The sequence below is a fragment of the Gymnoscopelus microlampas genome (assembly GCF_963454915.1).
Source record: "Gymnoscopelus microlampas genome assembly, chromosome: 7".
NCBI classification, from domain to species: Eukaryota; Metazoa; Chordata; class Actinopteri; order Myctophiformes; family Myctophidae; genus Gymnoscopelus; species Gymnoscopelus microlampas.
In genome coordinates, this window is record NC_139944.1 from 11,193,412 (window position 1) to 11,220,911 (window position 27,500).

Sequence of the window (27,500 nt, forward strand, 5' to 3'; positions counted from 1 at the left end):
TTATGATTATCACAAGGTGAGCCTGCTATTTCACTCTCTGTTGGTCACACTGAGGAGAAAGGAGAGGGTGAGAGGAGAGGAGGGTAGTGGAGAGGAGAGGAGAGAAGAGGGGGAGAAAGGAGACGAGAGGATAGGGGGAAAAAGGAGAGGGAGGGGTGAGCGAGGAGAGGAGGTGGTGATGTAATGCCAGTAGCAAAAAGGAGTAGTATTTTGAAGCACGCAGCTTTAAAATGAGCATCAGTGAAATGCATTGCACAATGTACGCTTCATGTATATGCATTTGTGTCTATAAAACCGTACATTTATAAGAATGGAGAGAGAGTAGAAAGAGCTTTGCATGCATGCATAATATAAAATAGATGGATGAAGGAAGGAGATATCAATCAGTCAAATCAAGATACTGTGATGATGGGCTTCTTGAGAAAGTCTGGAGACTCAGCAATATCTGTACTTTTCCTCAAGAGTGGTTTTCAAGTACTTGATACACCACTGGTGTGCGCAGACAAAGTCACACACAGGCACGTTTGCATGTTTCTGATTGGCTAGGTCAGGTACATCGCATAAGGCAGAGGGACGGGGGCGTTGTATTTCACTATGGTGGGAAGCTTATCCCATAGCCTGGAGTGAGGATAGCTCCCCGATTAGTGAGGTTATAGCTGTCATCAAATGATTTTTAAAATATTTGAGAATTGAGGAATTGCTGGCATTATGCACAAGAAATGTGCTGATCGGCTTTGATTAGAAACAGTCAGTCTGTCGTCCCGATGGCATGAGGTAGTATTGACTGTATTGACAATTGACAATTTCGTCAACAAATAAAAACTAGACTAAAATGTTAGTGAGGGCTATTTTCAGTATGTAAACAAGTGTAAAATCAGGCATTACGACACTATCAAGGCACCGCCAGAATACATTATAGTCGACTAAATCAACTGTAGATTTAGTCGACTATAATCTTAGGATATTTAGTCGACTAAAACTAGACAAAATCTAAAACATTTCAGATGACTAAAATATGACTAAAACTAAATGGAATGTTATTTAAAAGACTATGACTAAAACTAAATCAAGATTTGCTGTCAAAATAGGCGAAGTTTCGGAGCATTTTGGGCACTTTTCAAGGTCCAAGTCCGGGTTGGACCATTGAGTTGCATACCCCTCAGAGAGTGTTTTGGTGTAAAAAAAAAAAAGTGGTCCACCCAAAAAAATGTCCACCCAAAAAAAATGTCCACCCATCAACCTGCACTCTTGTGTGTTGGGGGTCCCCGGTCCCCGGACCCCCAACACCCAAACTCTTTGATAACCAGTTGGCCGTGTGGCCCGATGAGAGAAGAACAGATCCGGGTTCACCCATCAACCTGCACTCTTAACCGGATCTGTAACCGTTAACATGGGTGTGAATGGGGGACTATAAGGGGGCTACGTGGTTGGGGGTCCCCGGGCCCCCAACACCCAAACTCTTTGATAACCAGTTGGCTGTGTGGCCGATGAGAGGAGAAGAGATCCGGGTCCATTTCAATGTAAAAGGTTCATAACAAAGGCCACCTAGATGAGGATGATGATGATGAAGGGTGGTTTTGTAGAATGAGTCTGAATGTGGGACTGAAAAGGGGGCGCGGCTACGCGGTATTGCCAATTACGCCGCCGTGGTAACGCGAAACGGCAAGAAAAGTAATGCGGTAAGTGGGCCGGTTGTCCCGCACGTTTTCATGTATACATTGCCACTAACGGGTAAACCGTGTGAGAGGAGTAGCATTTTGCGCGGTGCGTGCGGCCAAAAGGGGCGGAGTTTTGTCGTTTTTTGTGAATAACGTTGCAATGGTAACGCGTAATGGCGAAAAACTTCCGAGCACATCATTCCGGCCAGGCCGCACGTTTTTATGTATATATTGCGGCGGTAGTGTAAACCGTGCGGCAGTTACGGCTGGACGAAATTTTGTGGCGACATCTAAAGAATATTAATAAGTATGGCGGAATACAACAAGTGTTGCCTTGCCATTGCATGGCAGGCACACTTAATAAAAAGAGAAGTGCAGCAGCTAGATTAAAATGATAAAAGGCTGGATTGGGGGACATCTTAACTCTTGCCTCAGCTGGGAAAGGCTATCCTGAAGAGGTGGGTTTTGTGTGGGTTTTTTAGTGTGGTTTAGAAGGAAGGGAGGGAGGTTGCGTCTTTAATATGGTTGGGGAGTGCATTCCAGAGGGAGGGGCCAGCTATTACTATCACTAGTAATAGCATTCCCCTTTCTAAGTACCCGTATCTCATGCATTGATGTCATACTATCATGATGATTGATATTTGATGTAGTTTGGTTTTATTACTCGCTGATAATTCAAAATCATATTCAAGGTTGTATTTATTGTTGTTTATGGCTGTTGCCGAGCCATATGGCCCATAGGGCAGGAGTCTATCTCCTATTTCTGTAGCGTGAGCAGTGAGGCCAGATTCTGTGAGAGAAACAAGCAACCAAGGTCTAGGAAAACCAGCCCAAAAGAAGCGAATATGGGCCACATGAGCACTTTAACATATACATCAGCTATTTGAAAATAGCAGATCTACAAGCTCACAACGCGTCGCGATGCGACGCGTTGTGAGCTTGTAGATCGGCTATTTTCAAATAAAATCTTGCGGGGAAATTATAATAAGCAGATCTGGCAACCCTGAGTGTGAGGCGGCTTGATGTACAAGTACACCCCCATGGACATGACGCTGGTCCAACCCTCGATGCTGAGTGCCAAGCCGGGAGGCGTTGGGTCTCATTTTTATAGTCTTTGGTATGACCCGGCCCGGGGATCGAACCTCGACCTCCCGGTCTCATGGGGGGGGGGACTCACAAGGCCACTGAGCCGGTTGGGTACAGGTACAACTTATTTTAATGAGCCACACAAGGCAATGAAACAAAAAACTGTTAAAGGGCCACTTCAACCATTTTCAACCTATCTTCATATTATTGGTCACTAATTATTACTAATCATTATTTGACGGTATCATTTTATAATGCTAGAACAATGGCTTCTATTTCAACATGCTTTCAACTTTCCAGGAAGAGAAAGGCTGTAGTTTCTATTAGCTTGGAATCCTTATCGATGCATGTCACAGGTAGACAGGTTTCTGAACTGTCCACAGCCCACCAATGAGACGCAGAGTGATTCAAAATAAATGGTGTGGGGGCACGTGGCCTCACAGCTAGAGGGTCCTGGGTTCGATTCCTACAGCGGACGCTGTGGGCGCTGGTGACGTGTCCTCTACTCCGCGTCATCAGTGCCCATACCCTATAGGTGGGGTTGGCGAAAGGGCCTCTCTGTGTGGAGTTTGCATGTTCTCCCCATGTCCCCCATGTCCCCTAAGATATGTATACCCTCACAAAAACATGCAGTAATCCTGGTTTATATACTGCCTCCCCCTGGTCAGCCGGGGCGCCTGATGGAGGGGGAAAGGAACTGGTTGGAATCATGTGTTCCTTCCACGTGCTATGTCCAACCGGGGAAACTCCCCTCCGTCGGGTGATAAGAAGGCTTATTAGCCCTCATTAGCAACCAGGTGCTCACCGGAGATGTAGAAAAAAAAGAAAAGAGTTAAAATAGTAAAAGGTGCTCCTGGATCAGACCGGCACTCGAGTTAACGCATCTGTGTCATTTTAAGATTTCTTTGGCTATTAAAAAATAGCAGATCTACAAGCTCATACTGTAGCGCGGCACCGAGTGCTATGAGCTTGTAGATCTGCTATTTTGTGAGAAAACGTGAACATTTGCGCAAATCTTTGAATATATATTTTTCAAAGCAAACATTTGTAAAATGTTTTGTTCCAGGGACCCCCAGAAGCAAGTTTGAGTTAAAAATGTTCGCTTTAACAAGTATATATTCAAAGTTTTGCACAAATTTTCAAGATTTTTCAAAAAGATAGCAGATCTACCGTCTATCTGCTATTTTTTTAATACCGAAAGAAATCTAAAAATGACACAGATGCGTTCCCGGTCTTAATGGGTTAAAAGAGGGAGCAGCCTTTACACACCAACATGTTTTGACCACAAGCGTGGCTAAATGCACACATCTTTCACAACAGGTATTTAAAAGTACACAGCATGCACGTACACGAACACACGAACACGCGAACAAACGCACACGCACACGCACACGCACACGCACACGCACACGCACACGCACACACACACACACACACACACACACACACACACACACACACGCACACTCCAATTCATGCTGACACATTTCCAATTATGGGCTTGTCACATCAACACACAGGCGAACTGCACAGGTCAGCGAAAATTAAACTGTCCACTGACTGAGTTCTCCCTCTGGTGTTCTGCACAGTCTGTGTGTGACTGTTAATTATTATCACACATCATGCTATGTTAGAACTGTGAGACACATGGGGACCAACCAGAGGAGAGGAGAGGAGATGAGGAGATGAGAGAGGAGAGGAGATAGAGGTAGAGCTGCAACTCAATTATTTTCTTAGCAATTGCTCTAAAATTGACTTTTCCGATTAAACAGTTTTTGGAAGGAAAAAATATATTTAAATATAAAAAACATCTGAAAACATTATTAGTCCAGGGACCGCCAGAGGCAAAGATTTGAGTAACAAATGTTCGCTTAAAAATATATCTGTATTCAAAGATTTTCACAAATGTTCAAGATTTTTCAAAAATAGCCAAAGCAATCTAAAATGACACAGATGCTTTCCCGGTCTTAATGGGTTAATCAAATAGCAAAAATCGGAAAAGTCATCGATAGAATAATTGCTAAGAAAATAATTGACAGTTGCAGCTCTCTCTTCACGCACACACGCACACGCACACACGCACACGCACACGCACACGCACACGCACACGCACACGCACACACACACACACACACACACACACACACACATGCACACGCACACACGAACACACACAGAGGAGAGGAGGAAATTCAAATCGATTTCCAGGTGCAAGGTGATAGAAGGGGAAAACGTATAGGCAGAGAAAAAAAGATCAAATGGTGAAAGTTGAAGAATGCTGAGTGGGGCTCATGGAGGAGTTAAGGGAAGGCACAGGGTGGCAGTGAAGAGTTGCCAGATGACTGGGCTACTGCTGCAGAAGTAAGCAATTTAACCCATTCAATCCGGGAATGCATCTACAAATGCAACTTCTAAATCCTGACAGTTTTCTGAGACACTTATGTCGCTATAATATCAGTGGTTCTCAAACCTTTTCATGTCAAGAACCACCCAAAATGATATGTGTTTGGCCCGCGGACCCCCATCTCAAAATATTAAGCAAAGATTTAAGTTACAAATGTTTAGCGTTAAACATACATACAGTAAATTCAAAGATTTGCACAAATGTTTCACGTTTTTTCAAAAATAGCAGATCTACGCATCTGTTCAACCACTTAAACCATTATTTTATACATTGGCTATTCAAAAATAGCAGATATACAAGAGTGAGGGAAGGAGGAAGTGTGGATACTGGTGGAGATGTGGAAAGGTATTCAGGAGAGACGGCCGTAGAGTTCCTCACTAGATTAGTCCGACACAATATCGGCTAGAGAGGATGACCGAAGAGAAGTACAGTATACTGGTACCGATTTCCAAGAACAGAGGATCAAGAGGATGAGCTATGGGAAAGGGTAGTGGAAGCTAGGCTAAGAGGAGAGGTGACAATTAGCGAGCAAGGGGGGGGGGGTCATGCCTATGTTCCCTCAGTTTAGAATTAAGGTTAGGGTTAGGGTTAGTTTCGAGGGAACATAGTTACGCTACCACGAGCAGCAGTCAGGGCCGGACTGGGACCAAAATTCAGCCCTAGCATTTTGGTCAACGGGGGGGGGGGGGGGGGGGAATGACCGTAATAATCCTAAAACGGGAGCAAAAATATGGGTCCAAATATGGGCCCACCGGGCATTTGCCTGGTACGCCAAATGGCCAGCCCGCCCCAGGCAGCAGTGTGGGTTAAAAGGTTAAAATGTAATTTAGACAGATGTTTTCCTGGTATCCTATAGTTTCTATAGTTTCAATGTATATGTTATCATTTTTTTTAATGGAGTTGGTACAACTGAGGTTCGGGAGGTTTGACCAAGGAGAAGACAACCAATCACAACTCTAACCAGCCACCAGCAACTCCACCCGTGCCGACCAGTGCCAACCAATCACCCATCTCCAATCAACCCTCCCTCCCTCCCTCTGTTTTTCTACCTCCATCCTATTCTACAGGTTCCAACATGATTATTGTGAGCGTTTTCTTTTTGATTGCGATAAACTATAATAACGGCTATCATCCCATTCCTAGTTGTGACCTTGTAGATTTGAGCTATTTTGATATATATATATGATGATTTTATTTTTTCTAATGCTTTCAGTGGATTAGTGGGATCATGGCTCCCCTACATGGAAGCGAGGGGATGAAATGAAAGCAGAGGATGACAGGGCAGGAGAATGGAGGAGACATTATTCCTGCTCCTGCTGTGACGGACTTCAGACATTTCGGTGACATCCGGTCCACCCTGTCAGCTCCATTACACACATGCACGTCATGCTGTCACCCTGTGTTACACACACACACACCCACACACACACACACACACACACACACACACACACTTGTGCGCGCAGAAGTACACACACGCAAGCAAGCAGAAGTACGCATGCACGCAAGCAAGCAAGCACACACACACACACACACACACACACACACACACACACACACACACACACACACACACACACACACACACACACACACACACACACACACACACACATACACACATACACACACACACGTGTGCTGTCACTGTTACAACAGATACACAAACACATTTCTCTCTCTCTCTCTCTCTCTCTCTCTCTCTCTCTCTCTCTCTCTCCCTGTCACAAGTTTTTTTTTTTTTTCAAAAGAATGTCAATCTACACGAGCGCGTTTAAAAACAAATGTCCGTCCACATTAAAACGCTGAAAAACATAGCTGTCCATCCCTCAGATTTGTTCTGCAATGCAGGATTTTATGTTTGTTTGTTTGTTTTTATCTCTGAACTGTTACCGCTATTATTCTAAATTCCGAGGTACGTTTTAAAAAATATTTTCAAATAATTTCAGAAATCTCTGTTTAAAAAAAATAAATAGCTGATCTACAAGCTCGCGCTGCATGCGACGCATTGCAAGGTATTGTGAGCATGTAGATCGGCTATTTTCACAATTTCTGCCTCTTTCTTATATAATAATAATTCACAATTTGGCCAATGTTTGACCATGTTGTAAAGTATAGTTTGTCGATTACAGTAATGGTACAGTATTTTTTTTTTTTTTTTTTTTAGAGGTATATTACAAAGTTTTTAAAAGTCCGTCCTGCAGTGTTCGCTGCACCCACCCTTATTTCAGTTTTCCCGGTCAAATTTGACCGGCCTGTTTTAACTTCTTTTAAAATAACATAAAACACACAAATCATTATGTTCTTCAACCAGTGCTCAACAGGGGTCTCTCCGGTGATTATATAAAGAACAGACACTGAAAATGATTATCATTAATACAAATTCAAATAATAATTTGTACATACAGAACCATCAACATGCACCTTCTGTCTGTCTGTCTGTCTGTCTGTCTGTCTGTCTGTCTGTTGCAGAGTGCCTCATGTTCAGTATCATGGTCAGTATCGTATCGTATCATAGTCAGTATCATGGTCAGTATCGTATCGTATCATAGTCAGTATCGTAGTAGTATCATGGTCAGTGTCATGTCAGTGTCATGGTCAGTATAATGTCAGTATAATGTCAGTATCATGGTCAGTATAATGTCAGTATCATGTCAGTATAATGTCAGTATCATGGTCAGTATAATGTCAGTATCATGGTCAGTATAATGTCAGTATCATGGTCAGTATAATGTCAGTATCATGGTCAGTATAATGTCAGTATCATGTCAGTATCATGGTCAGTGTCAGAAACTGCAAGGTTCATTTCCCCTCCGCTCCACAAGGAGACACCACAATGGGATTCAGACTGGTACCTGTGGTGGTGACCTCACTTCCTCCCACTATAAAAGCAGAACTGGATTCCCATTTCCCCCCTTGTCCTTTGTTCCAAACACATGCAGCCGGCCTGTGTTTGCCGTGTGCTGCTGATGTACCACTGATGTTTGCCATGCGTCTGTTAAACCTGGTATAATGTAAGTTCCAGTGTTTTACTTCTAGTGATATGATTATATTGAAGAATTGATGAACTTGAGTTATATGGATATTTAGATGTTTAATATTATGTAAATACTAGTAAATGAAATACTTGGCCTATTATTATTATTATTATTATTATTATTATTATTATTATTATTATTATTATTATTATTATTATTATTTTGATGATATACCTTAATGTATAATATGAGTTAAAGGCCATATTTATGTTTGATATTTTATCTGGCATGATATTATAATTTGTTTCTTTGTGTCTTTGTTTAGAAACATGGCATCATCATGAAACCCAATGTCTGTCAACCCTATTCATCATTATCCGGCTAAATAAACTGGATATTTGATTGCAACCTCTGTTTCCTGGTGGTTTGTAGCTCCAGTATGAACTTTAAATCATAACAGTCAGTATAATGTCAGTATCATGGTCAGTATCAATGTTCTGTATGTTTGTTCATCTCCTGGATGAACATAATATAGTATTTCTCATTAATTTCCTAAGGCGGTCATTTTTGACCGGGAACACTAAGGGTGTAATGTCCACATGCCTAGTGGGGAGGAAATCCTAAGGACTCAAGGCACGCAGATGAAAAACACAAAAGTTATGATTGAAGAAAGTTGGAAATGCATGAGGGTTATATTGTCACACTATAAATGTAGAGGGACATAAATGTGCAGACTTATACTTAAAAAAAGAGTAGAAAAGAAAAGAAAACCATTGACAAGAAAGATTAGAGCAGAGAAGACAATAATGCAGGAAGTAACATTATTCTGCTGAGTCGCTTTCTTCACCTACTGATACCATCTAGTCAACTGGTGGTTGTTATTGATTACCACACACACACACACACACACACACACACACACACACACACACAAAGTGTTGTCATATTGTGTCTCTCAGTCTGGCTATTTTATGGAATCAATAAAGTATAATTACTTATCTGTCAATCAAGCAGGTTTTGTGAGGGGTAAATAATGAAAACTTCACGGAGGGAAGATTTGTCAGCGACAAGAAGAAAGTGGTGAACAGTAACTAAATACATTTACTGTACTTGAGTGCTGTATACTTTACTTGAGTATTTGTGGATACTTAGGTTTTTCACTCCAAATATTGTACTTTTGACTCCACAACATTTCTACGAAGGGAAAAATTACTTTAATAATGAACCACTTATTTCTTATTTCAAATCCTATATTCAAATTGCTATGGGTGGGCGGACCTACGGTGGACGTCACAAGCGTAACATGCAGACTTGTACGCCGTTGCTCCGATCCGCACCAAACTTGGCACAAACACTGTTCAGGGGTCTGCCATGACAATACAGTGTTCAGGGGTCTCCCATATAGTCACACCAGGGGCCACATCAGGGTGCCCCAGGGGCTCCAATCTTCTCCAAACATGTCACACCAAATAGTCACACCAAAAAAAAAGAATTGCACACATATGGGGCACTGTGTCTAACATTTCAAATGGCCATAACCCATTGAGACCTGGAACGCATCTGTGTCATTTTAGAATTCTTTAGCTATTCAAAAATAGCAGATATACAAGCTCATAGCGCGGCATCGAGTGCCGCGCTATGAGCTTGTAGATCTGCTATTTGGGAATAATGGGAATTTGAGCGAACTTTACACTTAATTTTATTACATACACATTGTCATAAATACTTTATGCTTTGAGCCGCTAGTTAAAAGTCTTCTTTCAATTAACATATGCGTGTAAACATAGCCAAAGTACTGGGGTTGAGTACTTTGTACACCACCAGTGGTGTTAAGTAACTAAGTACATTTACAATTTTGAGGTATTTTTTACTTTACTGGAATATTTTCTGTTTTCAGTACTTCAGTACTTCTATTCCATTACATCTCAGAGGTAAATTTTGTACTTTTACTCCACTATAATTTGAAAAGTGTAGTTACTAGTTACTTCGTATATTTTGATTATTATAACAAAATGTACATTAACCACTTCAACACTATACAATTCGGCCATTTGATAGATGACCAAATTGATCTTCAAGCTCACAACTATCGGCTATTTTCATAATATTTGAATAAATGTTATACATTTGAAAAGTTGTGAAATAGGACATTCTGCATAATGAGTAGTTTTACTTTTGTAGTCATATTTTACATATTGATACCAATACCTTTATACTTTTAATTAAGTAATTGTGAATTCCAGACTTTTACTTTGTAACAAAGTATTTCTACATTGCAGTATTGATACTTTTAAAAAAATATGAGTACTTTTTCCACCACTGTCCACCATGTTTTACTCATGGTCTGTGTTTCTGTACTATGCGGCATGGAGCCTGCAGTGCAGATTGTGACCTCGCATTCCGTATGCGAGGGAGGCACAATTAGAAAGGCTCACTAATTAACCCATTAAGACCGGGGACACGTCTGTGTCATTTTATAGATTTCTTTGGCTATTCAAAAAATAGCAGATCTACAAGCTGTGCCGCGCTATGAGCTTGTAGATCTGCTATTTTTTGGAAAATCGTGGAAAATTGGTGCAAATCTGAATATATATATATTTTAAAGTGACCATTATTAACTCAAATCTTTGCTTCTGGGGGATTCTACAAATGTCTTCTAAATCCTAACAGTTTTTTGAAAAAACTCATGTTGCTATATCAGTGGTTCTTAAACTTTCTTCATGTCAGGGACCCCACAAATGATATGTATTTGGTCGCCACAAAATATTTTGTTCCAGGGACCCCCCAGAAGCAAAAATGTGAGTAAAAAATGTTCGCTTTAAAAAAGAATATATATATTCAAAGATTTGCACACATTTTCACGATTTTTCAAAAATAGCAGATCTACAAGCTCATAGCGTGGCACTCGGTGCCGCGCTATGAGCTTGTAGATCTGCTATTTTTGAATAGCCAAAAGAAATCTTAAAATGACACAGATGCGCTCCCGGTATAAAAGGGTTAATTCAGGCTGTGGATTAACTGCCCGTGTGATCAGAGTTTTTCAACAAAATGGCAGTTAGAGAAAAGAGGCGCAATTAAGGACGGCAATTGTCCGAGATGGAACCGTCATTAGAGGCAATGAGCGAGAGCAGTTGATAATGAACTGTTTCTCGTTCACTCTCTTTTGGTTTGATTATCGTCACTGTCGTGACGGGTGGAAACCTTGTCAGTACCATGTCCAAAGATTTCCCTTTTTTATTGTTATTTTTAAAAACATTAAAAAATAGTGAAAATAGACGATCTACAAGCTGTTATGCGACACTCTTGTAAGATGAAGTAAGGCATTCATTTAGGAAAGAAACATAAGATGATATATGGAGATACGAGGTTTCTGCCCGACAGCGGTGTTATGTTAAAGTAGGAAAAAGGCCTTACAGAGCTCCGCATAGCAGTGGTGGAAAAAGTACTAAGTATACATATTACATACAAACTAAATATATAAATGTAACAGAGAGGACCTCTGTTACTATGTTAAACATGTACTTGAACCCTTATTAATTGAACAATATTTGCACAGCATATGGGCACTTTAGATATTGGCACTAACTATTTGCACAGTTGTATTTTGCACAGTCCTGATTTTATTGTTGATTGAATACATTTTTAACTGAACATTTTGAATTGAGTTTCCTGTTTGTTGAGCTGGCCACTCAGCTAATTAGTTCCACCTGGAGACAAATGGTAATCAGGAGGGGCAATGCAATGTGTAGAATAGGAATGATATGAGTGCAATAGAGACTTGAGTGCAATATGTATGGTGTAAGATAGGTAATGTTGAGTGATGATTGGAATCTTAACAGTTACTGTTCAAGTGGAGCTGTTCTGTCCAGTGTAATTGGGCTGGACCAAGTCAGAATGGCAGAGGGGGTTTGTGATGTGTTTTAGAGTTGCTTATGGTTGTAGTAGAGGGGAAAGGGTATTTTTGAATTTCAGTGAGTTTTAATATACTTGTGGGGGTTAAGGGTATTTAAGTATTTATTGTGTGTTTATCTATGTATTGTATGTTTATTTATGTTATGCTCTGAGTTAGAACACCCCTTATAGTGGTATGGTCCAAGCTGGCTCATTAGCTCAGCTGAGCATAAAAGGCTGTCACTTACCACTGTTGATGAGAGGTCTGTTGAGGGTGAAGAGCTACTGTCAATGTTCCTGTCTGTATTTTCTGGTGAATAAATACACCTTCTAGTTGTAACCTAGTACCTGGCTCTATACTGATTTCCAGCCACTAAATGGCACATCCTCACAATATACACACACACACACACACACACACACACACACACACACACACACACACACACACACACACACACACACACTGTGTCTCAGAACACAGTATATTCAAAACTTGACTTGAGTAAGTACCAAAGTATTGGCATCAAAATGTAATAACAGCGCACATAAGAAGTATTCAAACTTTTGAAAATGTGTCAAACTATTTCTTTATAGGCAATCTACAAGCTCAAGTATAACATACTGTAGGGCTTGCATGGTTAATGCCTGTTTTGTAATAATAATCTTTACTTTAAAAATGGAAATGCTCAAGTAAAGTAAAAATCCTGTCTGAAAAAGAGAATTAAGCACACACACACACACACACACACACACACACACACACACACACACACACACACACACACACACACACACACACACACACACATTACCCATAATCCTCTTCTCAGCACTGTGTAGCTATTTCAATGTTAATCAATTAATCGTGGAAGTTACAGTCCATAACGGAGAGAGAGAGAGAGAGAGATTTCTTGCCTCCTTTTCTCTTCTCTCTCTCTCTGTCTCTCTCTCCATATCCGTCTTTTCTTACACCTGACTCGTTATGTGTTTCTCTGTCTCTATCAATCTCGCCTTTTCTCTTTCTCTCCATCAATCTCTCTCACTCGTGCGACTGAATCAATCACTCTGCATAATGAGACACACACACACACACACACACACATACACGTGCGCACACGCACACGTGCGCGCACGCACACGCGCACACAAGAGCATTTTCTTTATATTGGATTTAGGAGACGGTGCGTGCGTACGTGCGTGTGTGCATGTTTTCTAGGTTTGAGTCCCAGCAGACAGTTACAGCATTGTAATTATTATGCTAATCACTCTCCCCCAGGCGTCGCATTCAATAATATTACAAACAGAAAGAAAACATTATTTATCAATCATGAATAAACAGATGTTTTCTCTGCCATTTCACTCCATTTCATCATTAGTAGGCCTGCAACCCCCACGACGGGGGGGCTCAGCGCTTAGTGCGGTGCTTCTCAAACGTTTTCATGTCAAATGAATATGAATCTCTCTGTGGACGCCTGTCTGAATATATTATGAGCCCCCCCCATACAAGATTTGTGTCAAAATGTTTCCAAAGAATACAGAAAATTGTTAAAATAGCATATCTACAAGCAAATCTACAAGCTTGTAGATCTGCTATTTACACTAGGGTTCAAGTGGTCGGTTAATTCATAATGCTTTTTGGTAAGTTTGGGTCCCAACTAAGAGTCCGAATTCCTACAAACGTAGTGGAGTCAAAAGCTACAATATTTATTATCAGCTGGTTTATTATCAGCTTGCAAAAAACAAATAAAACAAACAAATGTATAGTACTCAAGTAAATGTACTTAGTTACGTGATCCCACCACTGCCTGAAAGACACAGACTCTGTTAATGCTACCAGTGCTGACGTGGATGTCCTTATTTCATCTCGCCTGGACTACTGTAACTCCCTCTCCTCAACTCTCAGCACAGGGATCCATACTACACACCATGCAGTTGGTGCAGAATGCAGATGCCAGACTCATTGCTGGGACTAGTATAGGAGATCAGAGCACATAACCCCCGGTACTATAGCTGCACTGCACTGGCTGCCAGTAAACTTTAGAATTGATTCTAAGATTTTACTGTTAACTTTTACAGCTCTTAACCCATTCAATCCGGGAACAGCATACTGTGTCATTTTAGATTTCTTGGGCTATTCAAAAATAGCAGATGTACCAGCTCACAGCGCGGCACTCTACTATTTTTGAAAAATCGAGAACATTTTTAACTCGAATCTCTGCTTCTCTACATACATCATTTTGGGGTTCCTTGACATGACTGATTATTGCAACCTACGTTTTTTTCAAAAAACTGTTAGGATTTAGAAGACATTTCTAGAATCCCCAGATGCAAAGATTTGAGTTACAAACGTTTTATTTAAACAATATATATATTCAAAGATTTGCACAAATCTTCACGATAAAAACACTATAGCAGATCTACAAGCTCATAGCGCAGCACTCGGTGCCGCGCTATGAGCTTGTATATCAAAGAAATCTAAAATGACACAGATGCGTTCCCGGTCTTAAACGGAGCACCTCAATATCTAGCTGAGCTGCTGGAACCCAATGTGCCTGTCTGTCTGAATGGGCTCTACTAGATGTTCCTATAAGTCTAGGCTGGTGACCAAGTGTGACCGGGCATTTGCCATCAGGGCCCCTAGACTCTGGAACAGCCTCTCATTGGAACTCAGGCTTGCTAGCTCCATAACCATTTTTAAATCTAAATTTAAAAAACTTTTTTTTTGTTTTTTAACCTCCTATACGGCAGACATGCATGCATATATTCTCACTGATATGACCTGGGTCTGTCCCCAGCCCCTCCCCTCTCCTCTTTGGTCTCTGATTGTCTAGAGTGGACTCAGCTGCGGGTGGCAGTGCCTAGTTGGCTAACGAGCCTCAGAGACTATTTAACACTGTCGGTGACTACCCTCTGTGCTCGGTCATTGTAGTGACATGTTGCTTGTTCCAGGGGCTCTGTGTTTGTTGAGATGTTATGTATGTGTTCAGTGTATGCTTGTGTAACCTTGTTCGTACAGTCTTCGATAATTGTCAACCTTGTTTTCCTGAATCTAAAATGACACAAATTCTTCCCTGGTTTTCATGGGTTATGGGTACGGTCACACCAAACTTTGATTCTGCCAATGCGGTGGATTCTGCCAATGCTTTTCAATGGCAACGGAGCGTTTTGTTGCGGAAATACACGAATGGCATGGCAACAAACAGCTCTGTTCCCATTGAAAAGCATTGCCAGAATCCGCCGCATTGGCAGAATCAAAGTTCAGAGTGACTGCACCTAAGTACAAAATCGGAGTACTTCTTCCACCACTGATTAGATCCAAACACACAAAAAATAAGAAAAAAAACAGAACAGTGATTTCAGCAAAATGTGCTTTGTCACCAAGTTCATTTGTGATTCCACCTGGGTGTTCTGATGGCTGGAGAGATGCAAAGCAAAGCACGACTCCACTCTCACTCAGTGGTGTAAAGTAACAAAGTACATTTACTCAAGTAGCCTACTGTACTTGAGTAAAAAATTGAGGTAAATTTACTTTATTTGTATTTCCTTCTACTCCTCTATACATCTCAGAGGCATAAAGTATTTTTTATTCCACTACAATTATTTGTACATTTAGATAGTATTACAAAACATACATTAATCACACAAGCCCTATTTTAAACTATGACTTTTCAACAATAGCAGATCTACTCTTTATCTGCTGTTTTTGAAAATTGACACTATTTGAACAGTTTGAGTATTTTCCTTTGCTTTGGTACATACAGTCTATTCTGTACTGCTAGTTTGGTACTTTTACTCAACACAGGCCTTTTAGTTGTAACAGAGTATGTTTATATTGTGGTCCTGATACTTTTACTGAATTAAAACAGCTGAGTACTTCCTCCACCACGGTGCCCACTCAACCGTATCGGGTAGAAAGGTAAAATAATGAAGGTTAAAGTCTAAATATATAATCCATACATTTTCACATTCTCGGGAGAGCGACTGCAGATATGAATCAGCAGCAGAAATACTGACGCCTACAAATATCAAAGTCATGGACGAACATGCTGACTAACGGTGTGAACTATTAACTGCTTTTATGTTAAGAGTTTGATAATTCAGCCTACTGAGACGGAAAACGTAGAAAACAGCGGCACAGCCCTTTAATGATGAGGATGACGTTCTCTCTTTAACAGCAACGGAGGGCATGCAGACGACCCTCTGAGAGAGAGAGAGTGTTGGAGACACAGACAGTAGGTGAGCTGAGCGGGAGACAGTGTGTGTAGGGGATGGACAGTTCGAGAGCTGAGAGTGAGACAGTGTAGGACAGATATACAGAAGGACAGCTGAGAGGGAGACAGTGTAGGAGAGACAGACAGGAGGAAAGCTGGGAGGGAGGCAGTGTAGGAGAGAAAGACAGGAGGAGAGCTGAGAGGGAGACGGTGTAGGAGACAGACAGTATGAACGCTGGGAGGGAGACAGTGAAGCACTGAGAGGAAGACAGCGTAGGAGAGACAGAAGGAAAGCTGAGAGGAGGACAGTGTAGGAGAGACAGACAGAAGGAAAGCTGAGAGGAAGACAGCGTAGGAGAGACAGACAGAAGGAAAGCTGAGAGGAAGACAGCGTAGGAGAGACAGACAGAAGGAAAGCTGAGAGGGAAACAGCGTAGGAGAGACTGACGGTGGGGAAACTGAGAGACAGACAGTGTAGGAGAGACAGACGGTGCATGGGGAAACTGAGAGACAGACAGTGTAGGAGGGAGACAGTGTATGGGAGAGACCAGTGGTGTAGTGCATACGCGGGTATTTGGCAAACTACCTCCTTTTTTGACCAACACACATGCGCCCGCACATGCACTGGCATGCACGGGCGAGCCCACGAGACTGTGTGCCCGCTACATCGAATGAAGGTAGTGGTGTGACTGTGAATGCCTACCTGGGTGATTTGCATACATACTACGGCTGTATAGCAGATTTGTTGTTTGTACTTAAAGAAAACAGACAGCAGTTAACGGCACTTCACACCGGCTGCAACAGCTCCAATGAAAGCGTTCTGTCAGACTGTGTTACTACCTGGCAGGGCCGGCCCGCCCATTAGCCAGAGTAGGCTAAGGTAGCGCTGTGGCAGAAAACGGTGGCGCGGCGCTGTCAGACATAGAATAGGCTCCTGTCCTCTGTATTACTTTATGTTTAAAAGAGACAGCATACTGTTGTACATAGCTGAATATGCTATGTGTTTGTACTACATGTCGATACGATTTGTTTGGTTTTGCACAAAAACACATTTCGCGGACGGGGGGGGTCACGGTGACACAGTCGGTATCGCTGTCGCCTCACAGCTAGAAGGTCCTGGGTTCGATTCCCGCCGGGGACGCTGTGGGCACTGGGGGAGTGTTCTATCCTCCGCGTCATCAGTGCCCATACCCTAGTTGGGGTTGGCGAAAGGGCCTTTCTGTGTGGAGTTTGCATGTTCTCCCCGTGTCCCCTAGGGTAGGTACCCTCACAAAAACATGCAGTAATCCTGGTCTCTATACTGCCTCCCCCTGGTCAGCCTGATGGAGGGGAAAGGAACTGGTTGGAATAGCGTGTTCCTTCCACGCGCTACGACGTCCTACCGGGGAAACCCCCCCCCTGTGGGTGCATCCACACATGTGCGCCAAGTTGACGCCCGGAAGTCGGAAGTCCAATCCAATCCCATGTTAAGTTACAAAAAGGGGAAAGACCGTCCCGATCTGCGTCCGGAAAAGTATATCCGGGTTCCGCTCAAGAAACGATCACCCGGAAGTGATAGGCACCAACCAATAGGACAGATATGTCCTGTGTTCTCTCCACTGATGTTTTGAAAAGTGCTATATAAATAAAGTTATTATTGTATTATTATGTAGCCTACTTAAACCCTCTATTCTCAGTAAAAAAGGACCTACTTTTCTTGGACGCTTTTTTCTGTCAACACCAAATCTCTCTGCCAAAAATAGCAGATCTACAAGCTCACAACGCGGCGCGCTGCGGCGCGTTGTGAGCTTGGAGATCGGCTATTTTTGGCTTATGTTCCCCCATGCTGGGGTTCATGTGGTTAATACTATTCATAATAATGTAATGTGGTGTTTTAATTTTGTCAAGGCACCTTGACATAAAATATTAATATTATCCAGTGATATGGAAACATTAGCTAATGTTTTCATATCACTGGATAATATGAATATTTTATATTGCACATGCATAATGTTTTCGTGATGAGTAGTGTTATTCAGTTCTCACTTGTCTTGTACAAATAGCACTAGTCAAGGAACTACACTTCCTGAAAAACGGCACTGCCCACCAGCTGCTCAAAGCTCCAGAAGATATCAAAGTAACGGTGGATCCGGAACAAGGGCTAGCGTCACCTAGCGTCAAGTTGGCGCTAGCTGGCGGTCATGTGTGGATGCACCCTGTCAGGTGAGAAGAAGCGGCCTGCTCACTCCTCATGCATTGAAGGAAGCATGAGCTCAGTCCGGGGCTCTCCCCAGGCTGGCAGAGGGAGAGTAGCACCCAGGATTACAGTTTAGGCAACTGGCACTAGGTGAAAAAAAATGGATGACAAAAATTGTGGGGTAAAAAAAACACATTTCATCCACTTCTTTACACCTGTAAACCTGTGATGTGACAATAAAATTGATTCTCATTCTGACACTGCACCAATGACAAAATACTGCTGAAAAGTGAGTTTCAAAATCGTTTTTGTTTGAAAGATCAAACGCGTTTCAGAAGCCTATATAAACGACACACTCACGCACGCAGGCAGGCAGGCAGGCAGGCAGGCAGGCGCGCACACACACACACACACACACACACACACACACACACAAATTGACAATACAAAACTACTTTTCAAACACTACATTTGCATATAAAACCATCATCGTTGTAGTCTTCCATCTGTTGACATGCATTCTATTATCCTACCATTCTTAGCTTCTAAGAAAAAACAAGGTATTCTTTGAAAAAAGTTACAGAGATTCAAACTAAATAAAAACTAAACAAATTAACAAACTTCTTATTCATTCGTAAACCTAAAACTATACATTTTTAATCAAACTAAAAACGCGGCGTCATTAAAATTGCGTATACCCAGCAAAAAAAATCCCCACTACAACATTGGGATAGACAGTAGGAGAGCTGAGAGGGAGACAGTGTCGGAGAGACAGACAGTAGGAGAGCTGAGAGGGAGACAGTGTTCTTATTCTAATAGGGCTATTTAGGGCTAGTTGTTATCTTTAACTGTGGATACAATTATTTGTTGTATACATTTATTTATGTATTCCCTTGTTTTATTTCACACTTGCTTTGGCAATATAAACTTGTGTTTCCCATGCCAATACAAGTTTTTGCAACCCACCTGAAAATGTATTTTCTTTTTATAAAACAGTTGGACCCTACCTTTAAAGGAGGAGTTCACCCAAAAAGTTACTTATTTTCTATCAATTGCACACCCCATGAAGCCTTGAATTCATGGATTTGTTTTTGCATTTGTCACATTCCTAAGCCAATAATTTGATGACTGGGTGTATTTCCGGTAGGAGACACAAATAATCTACTTTGTGTCTCCTACCGGATACTGTACATTAGCCGGTAGGAGACAGGAATCAAATTATTAGCTTAGGAATGCAACAAAAACTTCTAAAAAATCATGAATTCAAGGCTTCATGTGGTGTGCAATTGATAGAAAATAAGTAATTTCTTGGGTGAACTACTCCTTTAAGTATTTTCTATTTTAAAAACATGTACTTTTGAATACTTTTTTTTCATATACATCTATTGCTTTATTGAAATTTAGACATTTTCCATTTAAAGATTGTCCAAAAATATTCAATAATAGTGAAAAAAGCAGATCTACAAGCTGTGCTATTTTCACTAGGCTTTATTTGAAATAGGGCTGAAGAGGCTAATTCATAATGGGCCCTATTTTGGGCGGCGCCTTACCCATTATCCCTAAACTTCTTTGCCATTTTTTTCTATTTTTTAAAACATTTTTTAAATAGTTCAACTAGCCGATCTACATCGACACGTTGTGAGCTTGTAGATTGGCTACTTAGCATCATCTCCTTCTCCAGTTTCTGCAGGCTCCTCCTCTTCGTCTTAGCCAATTCAATTTCTTCTTCGTTCTTAAGTACGGTACTCAAGTAAATGTACATATTACTGCCCACCACTGCCTTTACTGTGTCTAATGCAGTGCAGGAAAAAAATATATATAACTGTTTTCATTTTGTTTAAATAATATATATTAATTTAAATGTTTTACTTATCCATGTTTTGACAATGATGGATTACGTCCATTTTATAAATAAAAACACCTTTGCTGTTGTTAATGTATAATTGCTAGGTATAATAATATAATTGCTTTTATAGTTTTTTCCCCTCAAGGTGAAGTTTATTTCTCTCCTCTTTGTTTTGTTTGGTCTCTAATGGACACTGATAATATGCAAATATATGCAAATTGTGAATTGTCTATCCATGGGCTCATGCGTGGCCTCGTCTGCATATTGTTGCTCTTGGGCAGAAACCAAATTTCAACTTGTTTTTAATGTTTTTGTTGTAACTTAATGCCCTAGTTCGTCATAATAGTGTAGTAGCAAAAAATAGCCGATCTGCCAGCTCACAACGGGCCGCGAAGCGACACATTGTGAGCTTGTAGATCGGCTATTTTCCCTATTGAAACATTTAAAAAAGTTAAATTAAAGTGTGTGTGTGTGTGTGTGTGTGTGTGTGTGTGTGTGTGTGTGTGTGTGTGTGTGTGTGTGTGTGTGTGTGTGTGTGTGTGTGTGTGTTTGTGTGGGAAATCCCTACCAGGCAACTACAATATTTTAAAACACTATCAACAATATTATTACTATAATAAAGACAACGACTTACAGTTAAAAAGAAGCCGTTTTCACTGGAATCGTTGCAATCACGTGCAATGTCTCATGGGAGAAGAAGTTCCTGCATTCTTATTATGTACCTAGTCTTGTACTTTCACCCTTTTTTGGCAGTTTCCAAATATTCTTAGACACAGAATCAAATGTTTTATGGTCATGATTTACTAGGAGCCTATAGCCTCGGGAACTAGGGATGTCCAATATTATCGGCCTCCCGATATTAGCATAAAAATTGATATCGGGAAAATATCGGTATCGGTTTTTGAAAAAAAAAAAAAAAAAAAAAAGGTTTTTTTTTTTTTTTTTTGCTTTATAAATAAGTTACAGGAGTTCTTACTGTATATGGTGTGTGTGATATGAAATTTGAGCTTACCCTAATCACAATAATCCCCGCATATATTGTTGGACAATATCGGTATATCGGTTATCGGTAAAAAAGCCAATATCGGACAACCCTATCGGGAACCCATGCTTTTTTTTTGCTAGGAGCCTGGTTGGATTGGTTCCAAGTTTAACCCAATTAATATACATGTTTTCAGAAATCTCTGTGCAAAAATGTATGGGCTTTGTATCTGTGCAATGCCGGTGGAAAAAATAGCTGCCACTATTATGCTCTATTATACGCACATTGACAAAAGACCACAGTTTAGAAAGTAACTTTCTATCAACTTTATTTGAATACATTTGAGGCAATCTTTATCCGCAATGGATCCTCTTCAGGTCGATTTAAACCAGGGCTCTTTCTTCAGGCCAAGGCCCCCTTAGCTGAGAAAGAGATGAAGCATGCAGGGACTCCCATTAAATATTGTATAACATTGTGTCGCAGATTAAACATTTTCATAGATTTCATAGATAGCTTCATAGACTTGTTTGACAGCACTGTCATCAGCGTTTGTTGAATTCATGTTAATGTATTTTCAGACATTTAACACCTTAAACCGTCAATATTTAGTCAACTTGACCTTTCACTCTGTACTTGGTCTGCTCTTTTCTCTCTAGTCTACACCAAACGTCTTTAGCCTAAAAGAGACAATCTACAAGCTCACATGTGAGGTGTTGTGATCTGCTATTTTTGGCTAAAGTTTCCCTCAGAATAGGGATGCTATAGTAGCAAGTAGCCTGGGATCAATACCATTTCTGGGTTTCTGATCAGGTCGGGAGCGCCTCATAAGTCGCGTCATCAGGCGGCCGGAGCCCACAGCCGGAACCAAGGGTGCCGGTATCACCCAAAATAATCCCCTGCGATCGAGGGCATCATAATTTTAGGGCCTACCCAATAAAACCCTTGATGCGGCGTAGTTTAGCTTATAGGAATAGTTTGTTTGGTATATCCATCCTTTATTCCAACTCGTAGCGACTGGCGAGACTAAACCAGTAGTTATAATCGATTCAGCATTTAAACGCTAACAGGGGGAACCAAAACAAAGCGCGCCGAAAAAACGGAACCTGGAACCACAGTGTTTTTCCCCCTTTTTTGGGGCGGTGTAGCCGCCCCCTATAAGTGAGTTTTGGACACCGACCAAAAAATGTGTGTACCCCCTAACCCTTCCATTGTTAATGCAAATCGATACTTTTTTCATATCAGCCAATCACATTACAGCTAGTGTCATCACCACTAACTGTAATGTGATTGGCTGACTTTGCAAATTCAGGACTGTGATTGGCTAGCGAAACACATGACACATGTGCAGCCCTATGAATAGCAGTATGGACTTTAAAAAAAGTAATTTATCCTTTTTTTAAAGTGAGTCATGTTGTGATGACCACACACCGCCCACTTCACACTGGGTGTGATTTTTTCCCAGTAGGCGTGGCCTAGACCGGATCACACGGCCATTTAGAAACGGATACAAGGCTTTCCTCCGTGGTGGAAAGTCTGGTGACGCGAGGTTAGGGTTCAAGTGGTTAATGTACAAAAAAAAATCTTATCACATGAAGATTTGGCGGCCCCCCTGTAGTATCTCTGAGGACCCCCTAGAGATCCCGGACCCCCTGTTGAAGACCAGCTGGTTTAAACTGAACACACATTGAGTCATTTTAAAGACTTGACCCCAGGTGTGTGCCACCCCCACAATCACAGCAGGTGAGCAGCAGTGGTGGACAGGACAAGTAGTTGCTGTGTTTTTTCGTATCATTCTACTTTTCACTTTTCAATGTTTTATTTAGGTCATCAGTTCACTATGTAAACAATACACTCCATGTGCACAAAAACAACAACAACAACAATAATAAATATGACATAGTTATGACCAAAAAAGGTCTAGGCTGAAGCTAATTAGCTTATTCTGCCTACCCTTTCCACATACAGCAGATAAATGACAAATAAAGAAAGGAAAATGAAATCTTAAAAAAAAAAGAAAAACAGGAGAAACAGCATCACACAAAAGTATCAAAAGTAGCAGATCCACAAGCTCGAAACGCTGCGCCAGACGATATACTCAAGTAAATACTTGAGTATTCAAAAGGACCACTTATGCAATACATTGTCCGACATTTTCGGAACTTTTCTGAAATAGTTAAAATAGCCGGTCTACAAGCTCAGAAATGCTGTAAGCTTGTAGATTTTCACTAAATCTGATGCACCTTTCCCCCTCCTATAAAACATAGTGGAGTCAAAAGTACAACATTTGTCCAAAAATATAAATACTCAAGTAAATTAGACACTCAAAAAATGCTACTTACTGTCCACCACTGCATGTTTAATGTTTAATGTTTAATATGTCTACATTATAAATGATGCTAGCAGGCAGCTAATGTGAAGCCATCTGCCTCGTTAGATGATCAGTTAACGACTAAAGCAGACAAATTAATGCACAGTCACACACACACACACACACACACACACACACACACGCACACACGCACTGACATTTTCTATTTTCTCTGTATGCCTCAGCACTGAGATTCACTGCATGTCAACCCTGATTTCTGTCTCTCATACACTGTCTCCCTCTCAGCTTACTGCCTGTCTCTCCTGCACTGTCTCCCTCTCAGCTTACTGTCTGTCTCTCCTGCACTGTCTCCCTCTCAGATTACTGTCTGTCTCTCCTGCACTGTCTCCCTCTCAGATTACTGTCTGTCTCTCCTACACTGTCTCCCTCTCAGCTTCCATACTGTCTGTCTCTCCTGCACTGTCTCCCTCTCAGCTTCCATACTGTCTGTCTCTCCTGCACTGTCTCCCTCTCAGCTTCCATACTGTCTGTCTCTCCTGAACTGTCTCCCTCTCGATAAAAAATTGCAAACAAAACTGGTATAATTGCCATAATAAACTTTGTTTGTATTCTCAAGTATAGCAATACCAACATGTGCATGCCTGCGTGTGTGCGTTCTCTACGTCCGGGCCTTCATTTTTATGGATTCAAATCATTGTCCCTCACTCCCTACATCCTTCCTCTCAGCCTCCCTCTCTCTAAACCTCTCCACCTTAGGCCTGTCACAATTATTACATAATTGCCTGTCTTTTTTAAATATTTTTTTGCGTAGTTGTCATAATCGTTTCTATGTTGAACATTTTTCATACATTTTAAAACACTAGACCTGTGTCTTGGGATATAAGCAAGTTGGGAACAAAGAAAATAGAGAATGCATTCCCCACCCAAGCCCCCAGAACCCAGAGGTTGCATTGAAGCGCATTGGACCTATACTGGAGCTCAAAACGGCCTGGGCCACTGTCACGATCACGGGGTTGCGCATGGAGGTGACGCCCATATATGGGCATATGGGGGGGGGGGGTCATCAGTTGTGGAAAGTCCTTGTGCAGTGGTAAACGTCTGTGGGGAATGTGTGAAGCGTGCATACTGACTGAGAAAAGTGGACTGACTAACTAATCAAATGGCAGGTGTGGGGAATTGGGCAGGTGTAGGGAATTGGCCAAATGAAGCTAAGGGTGGGGCTACCATGGCAATCGATTGGCTCATTTGGGCCACGGCCAGAGCCTTTTCTGGCGGTTCTGGACAAACCGCCTATCCGACGACTCGGCGGTGGGCACTGCACTCACGCGGGTCGTCTGCGACGTGTGTGTCGAATTTGAAGTCGGTCGGTCGAACGGTTCTCGAGATACGTGGATAACAGACGTACCGACGTACATGCATACATACGTACATACATACAGAGATTCGTGCATTTATTGTAAGATTGTCAAAAGGAAGGGGAAATAGCCGATCTACAAGCTATTACCGTTATTTTTCTTAGTTTTAGCCGCATGCCTAAGCCATTAATTTGATGACCTCATCAAATTATTGGCTCAGGGATGCGACAAAAAAGAAATCTCCATGAATTCAAGGCTTCATGGGGTGAGTAATTGATAGAAAATAGGATTTGTTTTGGGGTGAACTACTCCTTTAAATTTGGGAAAAGTGAAAAAATGGCATCACTATCTTCCTATGCCAGTGGTCAATGCCCGTGTGCAAGTCCAGATCAATTGGTCAACCCACTGAGGATCAGACAGAATGACAGAGGTTTCTTAAATTTACAGTACAATTAAATATGTCATTTCCTTTTATATTTAGTGACAAATATATAAAAGTTATTTGTCATATCTGCCCTGCGCAATTACTGTTTACAAAGCCTAAATGCCAAACAGAACGGTATTTTTTATTTGTTACAATGTCCAATGCAGAAAACACTATTTAATCGCAATCTTTATGTCAAGTAAAATGTCATGATCGTGACAATCCTACTTCTTGCTTCTCTCCATCTCTCTCTCTAAAGACAGAGTCTCTCTCTCTCTCTCTCTCTCTCTCTCTCTCTCTCTCTCTCTCTCTTTCTCTCTCTCCTCCACAGGCATGTCAAGTCAACCTCACTTCCTATCAACATGTTTATGCCAGTCTCAGACTGTCACTCCGCATAAACAAACGTCAAGTCAGCGAACACCCACACACATCAAATAGTAACATTGGTGAGAGAGGTACTTAGACTAGTACTTTTTGCTTAAGTATACAAAAGTATCAACATCACAATTTAGAAATAAGTCCTGAGTTCAAAACTTTATTGGCATCAAAATATACTTACAGTAGCAAAGTAAAAGTAAAGTACTCATTATGAATGGTCCATTTCTCTCTCACACACACACACACACGCACGCACGCACGCACGCACGCACGCACGCACGCACGCACGCACGCACGCACGCAGGCAGGCACGCACACACACAGACACAAGCATTTTCAAAATGTGTAAAACTCTCGAACACAGCCAATCTGCAACTTCATATCCGAAGTAGTATGGCTTCATGGGACAGGAAGTGACAAAACATTTTACATGACGGAGGTTCCCTTCACGTCATGTGACACTGTCCCGATAACCCCGCCCAGCCTGGAATGTGGGAGTGCTGTTCTCAAACCGTAAAAGACGTAAAAGGGTGAAAGCTCCACCAAACAAATACACTTATAGCGATGGAGGCGTGCCGTCTGAGATGGACTTGAGCCGCGAGTAGCATCAAAAAAGTGCAGAAAAAGTGCTCGAAAGAAAAAGAGTGCTCGAAAGAAAAAGTGCTCCTCGGAGCACAGGTCTCCGCCAGGTCAGGTACATTATTGTGGCCTCCTGGTGGCGCTATAATAGGCCAATGTGAAAAGGGTGCCATTTATTCTAAGGCCTTTCACGGCAATCGGACACTGCATTCATGATTTGAGGCATTTTGTTCCAATGTGTTTTGCTAAATTAGACCTGCTGGTGGCGCTGTAACAGGTCAATGTGAAAAGGGTGCCATGTCTTTTTCGGCCTAGTGGGAATGTGCGTGTGAAATTTCACGGAAATGGCAAGCTGCGTTCATGATTTGAGGCATTTTGTTCAAAACGGACCAATCCTGCAAACTTTGGAAGCCAACCTTAGCCAATGAGGATGGAATATGGAAAATCTGACAGATCCTTGTTGATCACATGACTATATAGATACTGTGTACTGATTTGCATGACGTTTGGATAAGTGTGTTAAAATGCTTTTTGCACAAATCGGCCTCCTGGTGGCGCTATAACAGGACCATGTGAAAAATGTGGGGCAGAGGTTCTGAATTGGTATCCAGGTAGCGTGTGTGCACAGTTTCGGAGCGACAGGGCCAACGGTGCCGGCGATTAGCTGCTCGCAGACAGATGTACAAGCGGACGGACGGACAGGGGGTAAAACATACTCTCGCCATGCCTTTCGGCCTGCCGGAGACAATAATAATAATAATAAGACTAGTAGGGTACTCTGTCAGATTTGGTCACATACAGTATGTTCCAATGTTCAAACGCAATTACATCGTTAATCACAATTATTTGTGTGACATTTAATCATCAAGTAGGATACAATGTCATGATGGTGACAGCCTCTTTCTCATTACTTACACTTCACTTCTGTCCTCCATTATCCATTAACTCTCTCTCTCTCTCTCTCTCTCTCTCTCTCTCTCTCTCTCTGTCTTGTCACCACTGATTAAAACATGTGCGTAGGTTACCACAACTCAACTCAACTGTGTGTGTGTGTGTGTGTGTGTGTGTGTGTGTGTGTGTGTGTGTGTGTGTGTGTGTGTGTGTGTGTGTGTGTGTGTGTGTGTGTGTGTGTGTGTGTGTGTGTGTGTGTGTGTGTGTGTGTGTGTCCTCCCTACAGCTGTGCATTCAAGCATGACTACC

At 41.6% G+C, this 27,500-nt stretch overlaps 2 protein-coding genes across 2 annotated transcripts in view; one reads left to right on the forward strand and one right to left on the reverse strand.

Moving 5' to 3' along the window:
- The window catches only part of LOC311049409 (E3 ubiquitin-protein ligase TRIM35-like), a gene marked incomplete at both ends in the record, with an annotated part of 37,139 nt that extends 36,955 nt beyond the window's left edge, over positions 1 to 184 (forward strand). Inside the window, one exon of the mRNA XM_084062981.1 lies at positions 58 to 184. Coding sequence (XP_083919107.1) covers positions 58 to 184 — 127 coding nt within the window. The remainder of the gene's footprint in view (positions 1 to 57) is intronic.
- Positions 1 to 27,500, reverse strand: part of grip2b (glutamate receptor interacting protein 2b) — a gene marked incomplete at its 3' end in the record, with an annotated part of 181,412 nt that overhangs the window by 139,865 nt on the left and 14,047 nt on the right. The gene's annotated exons all lie outside the window — the stretch shown is intronic.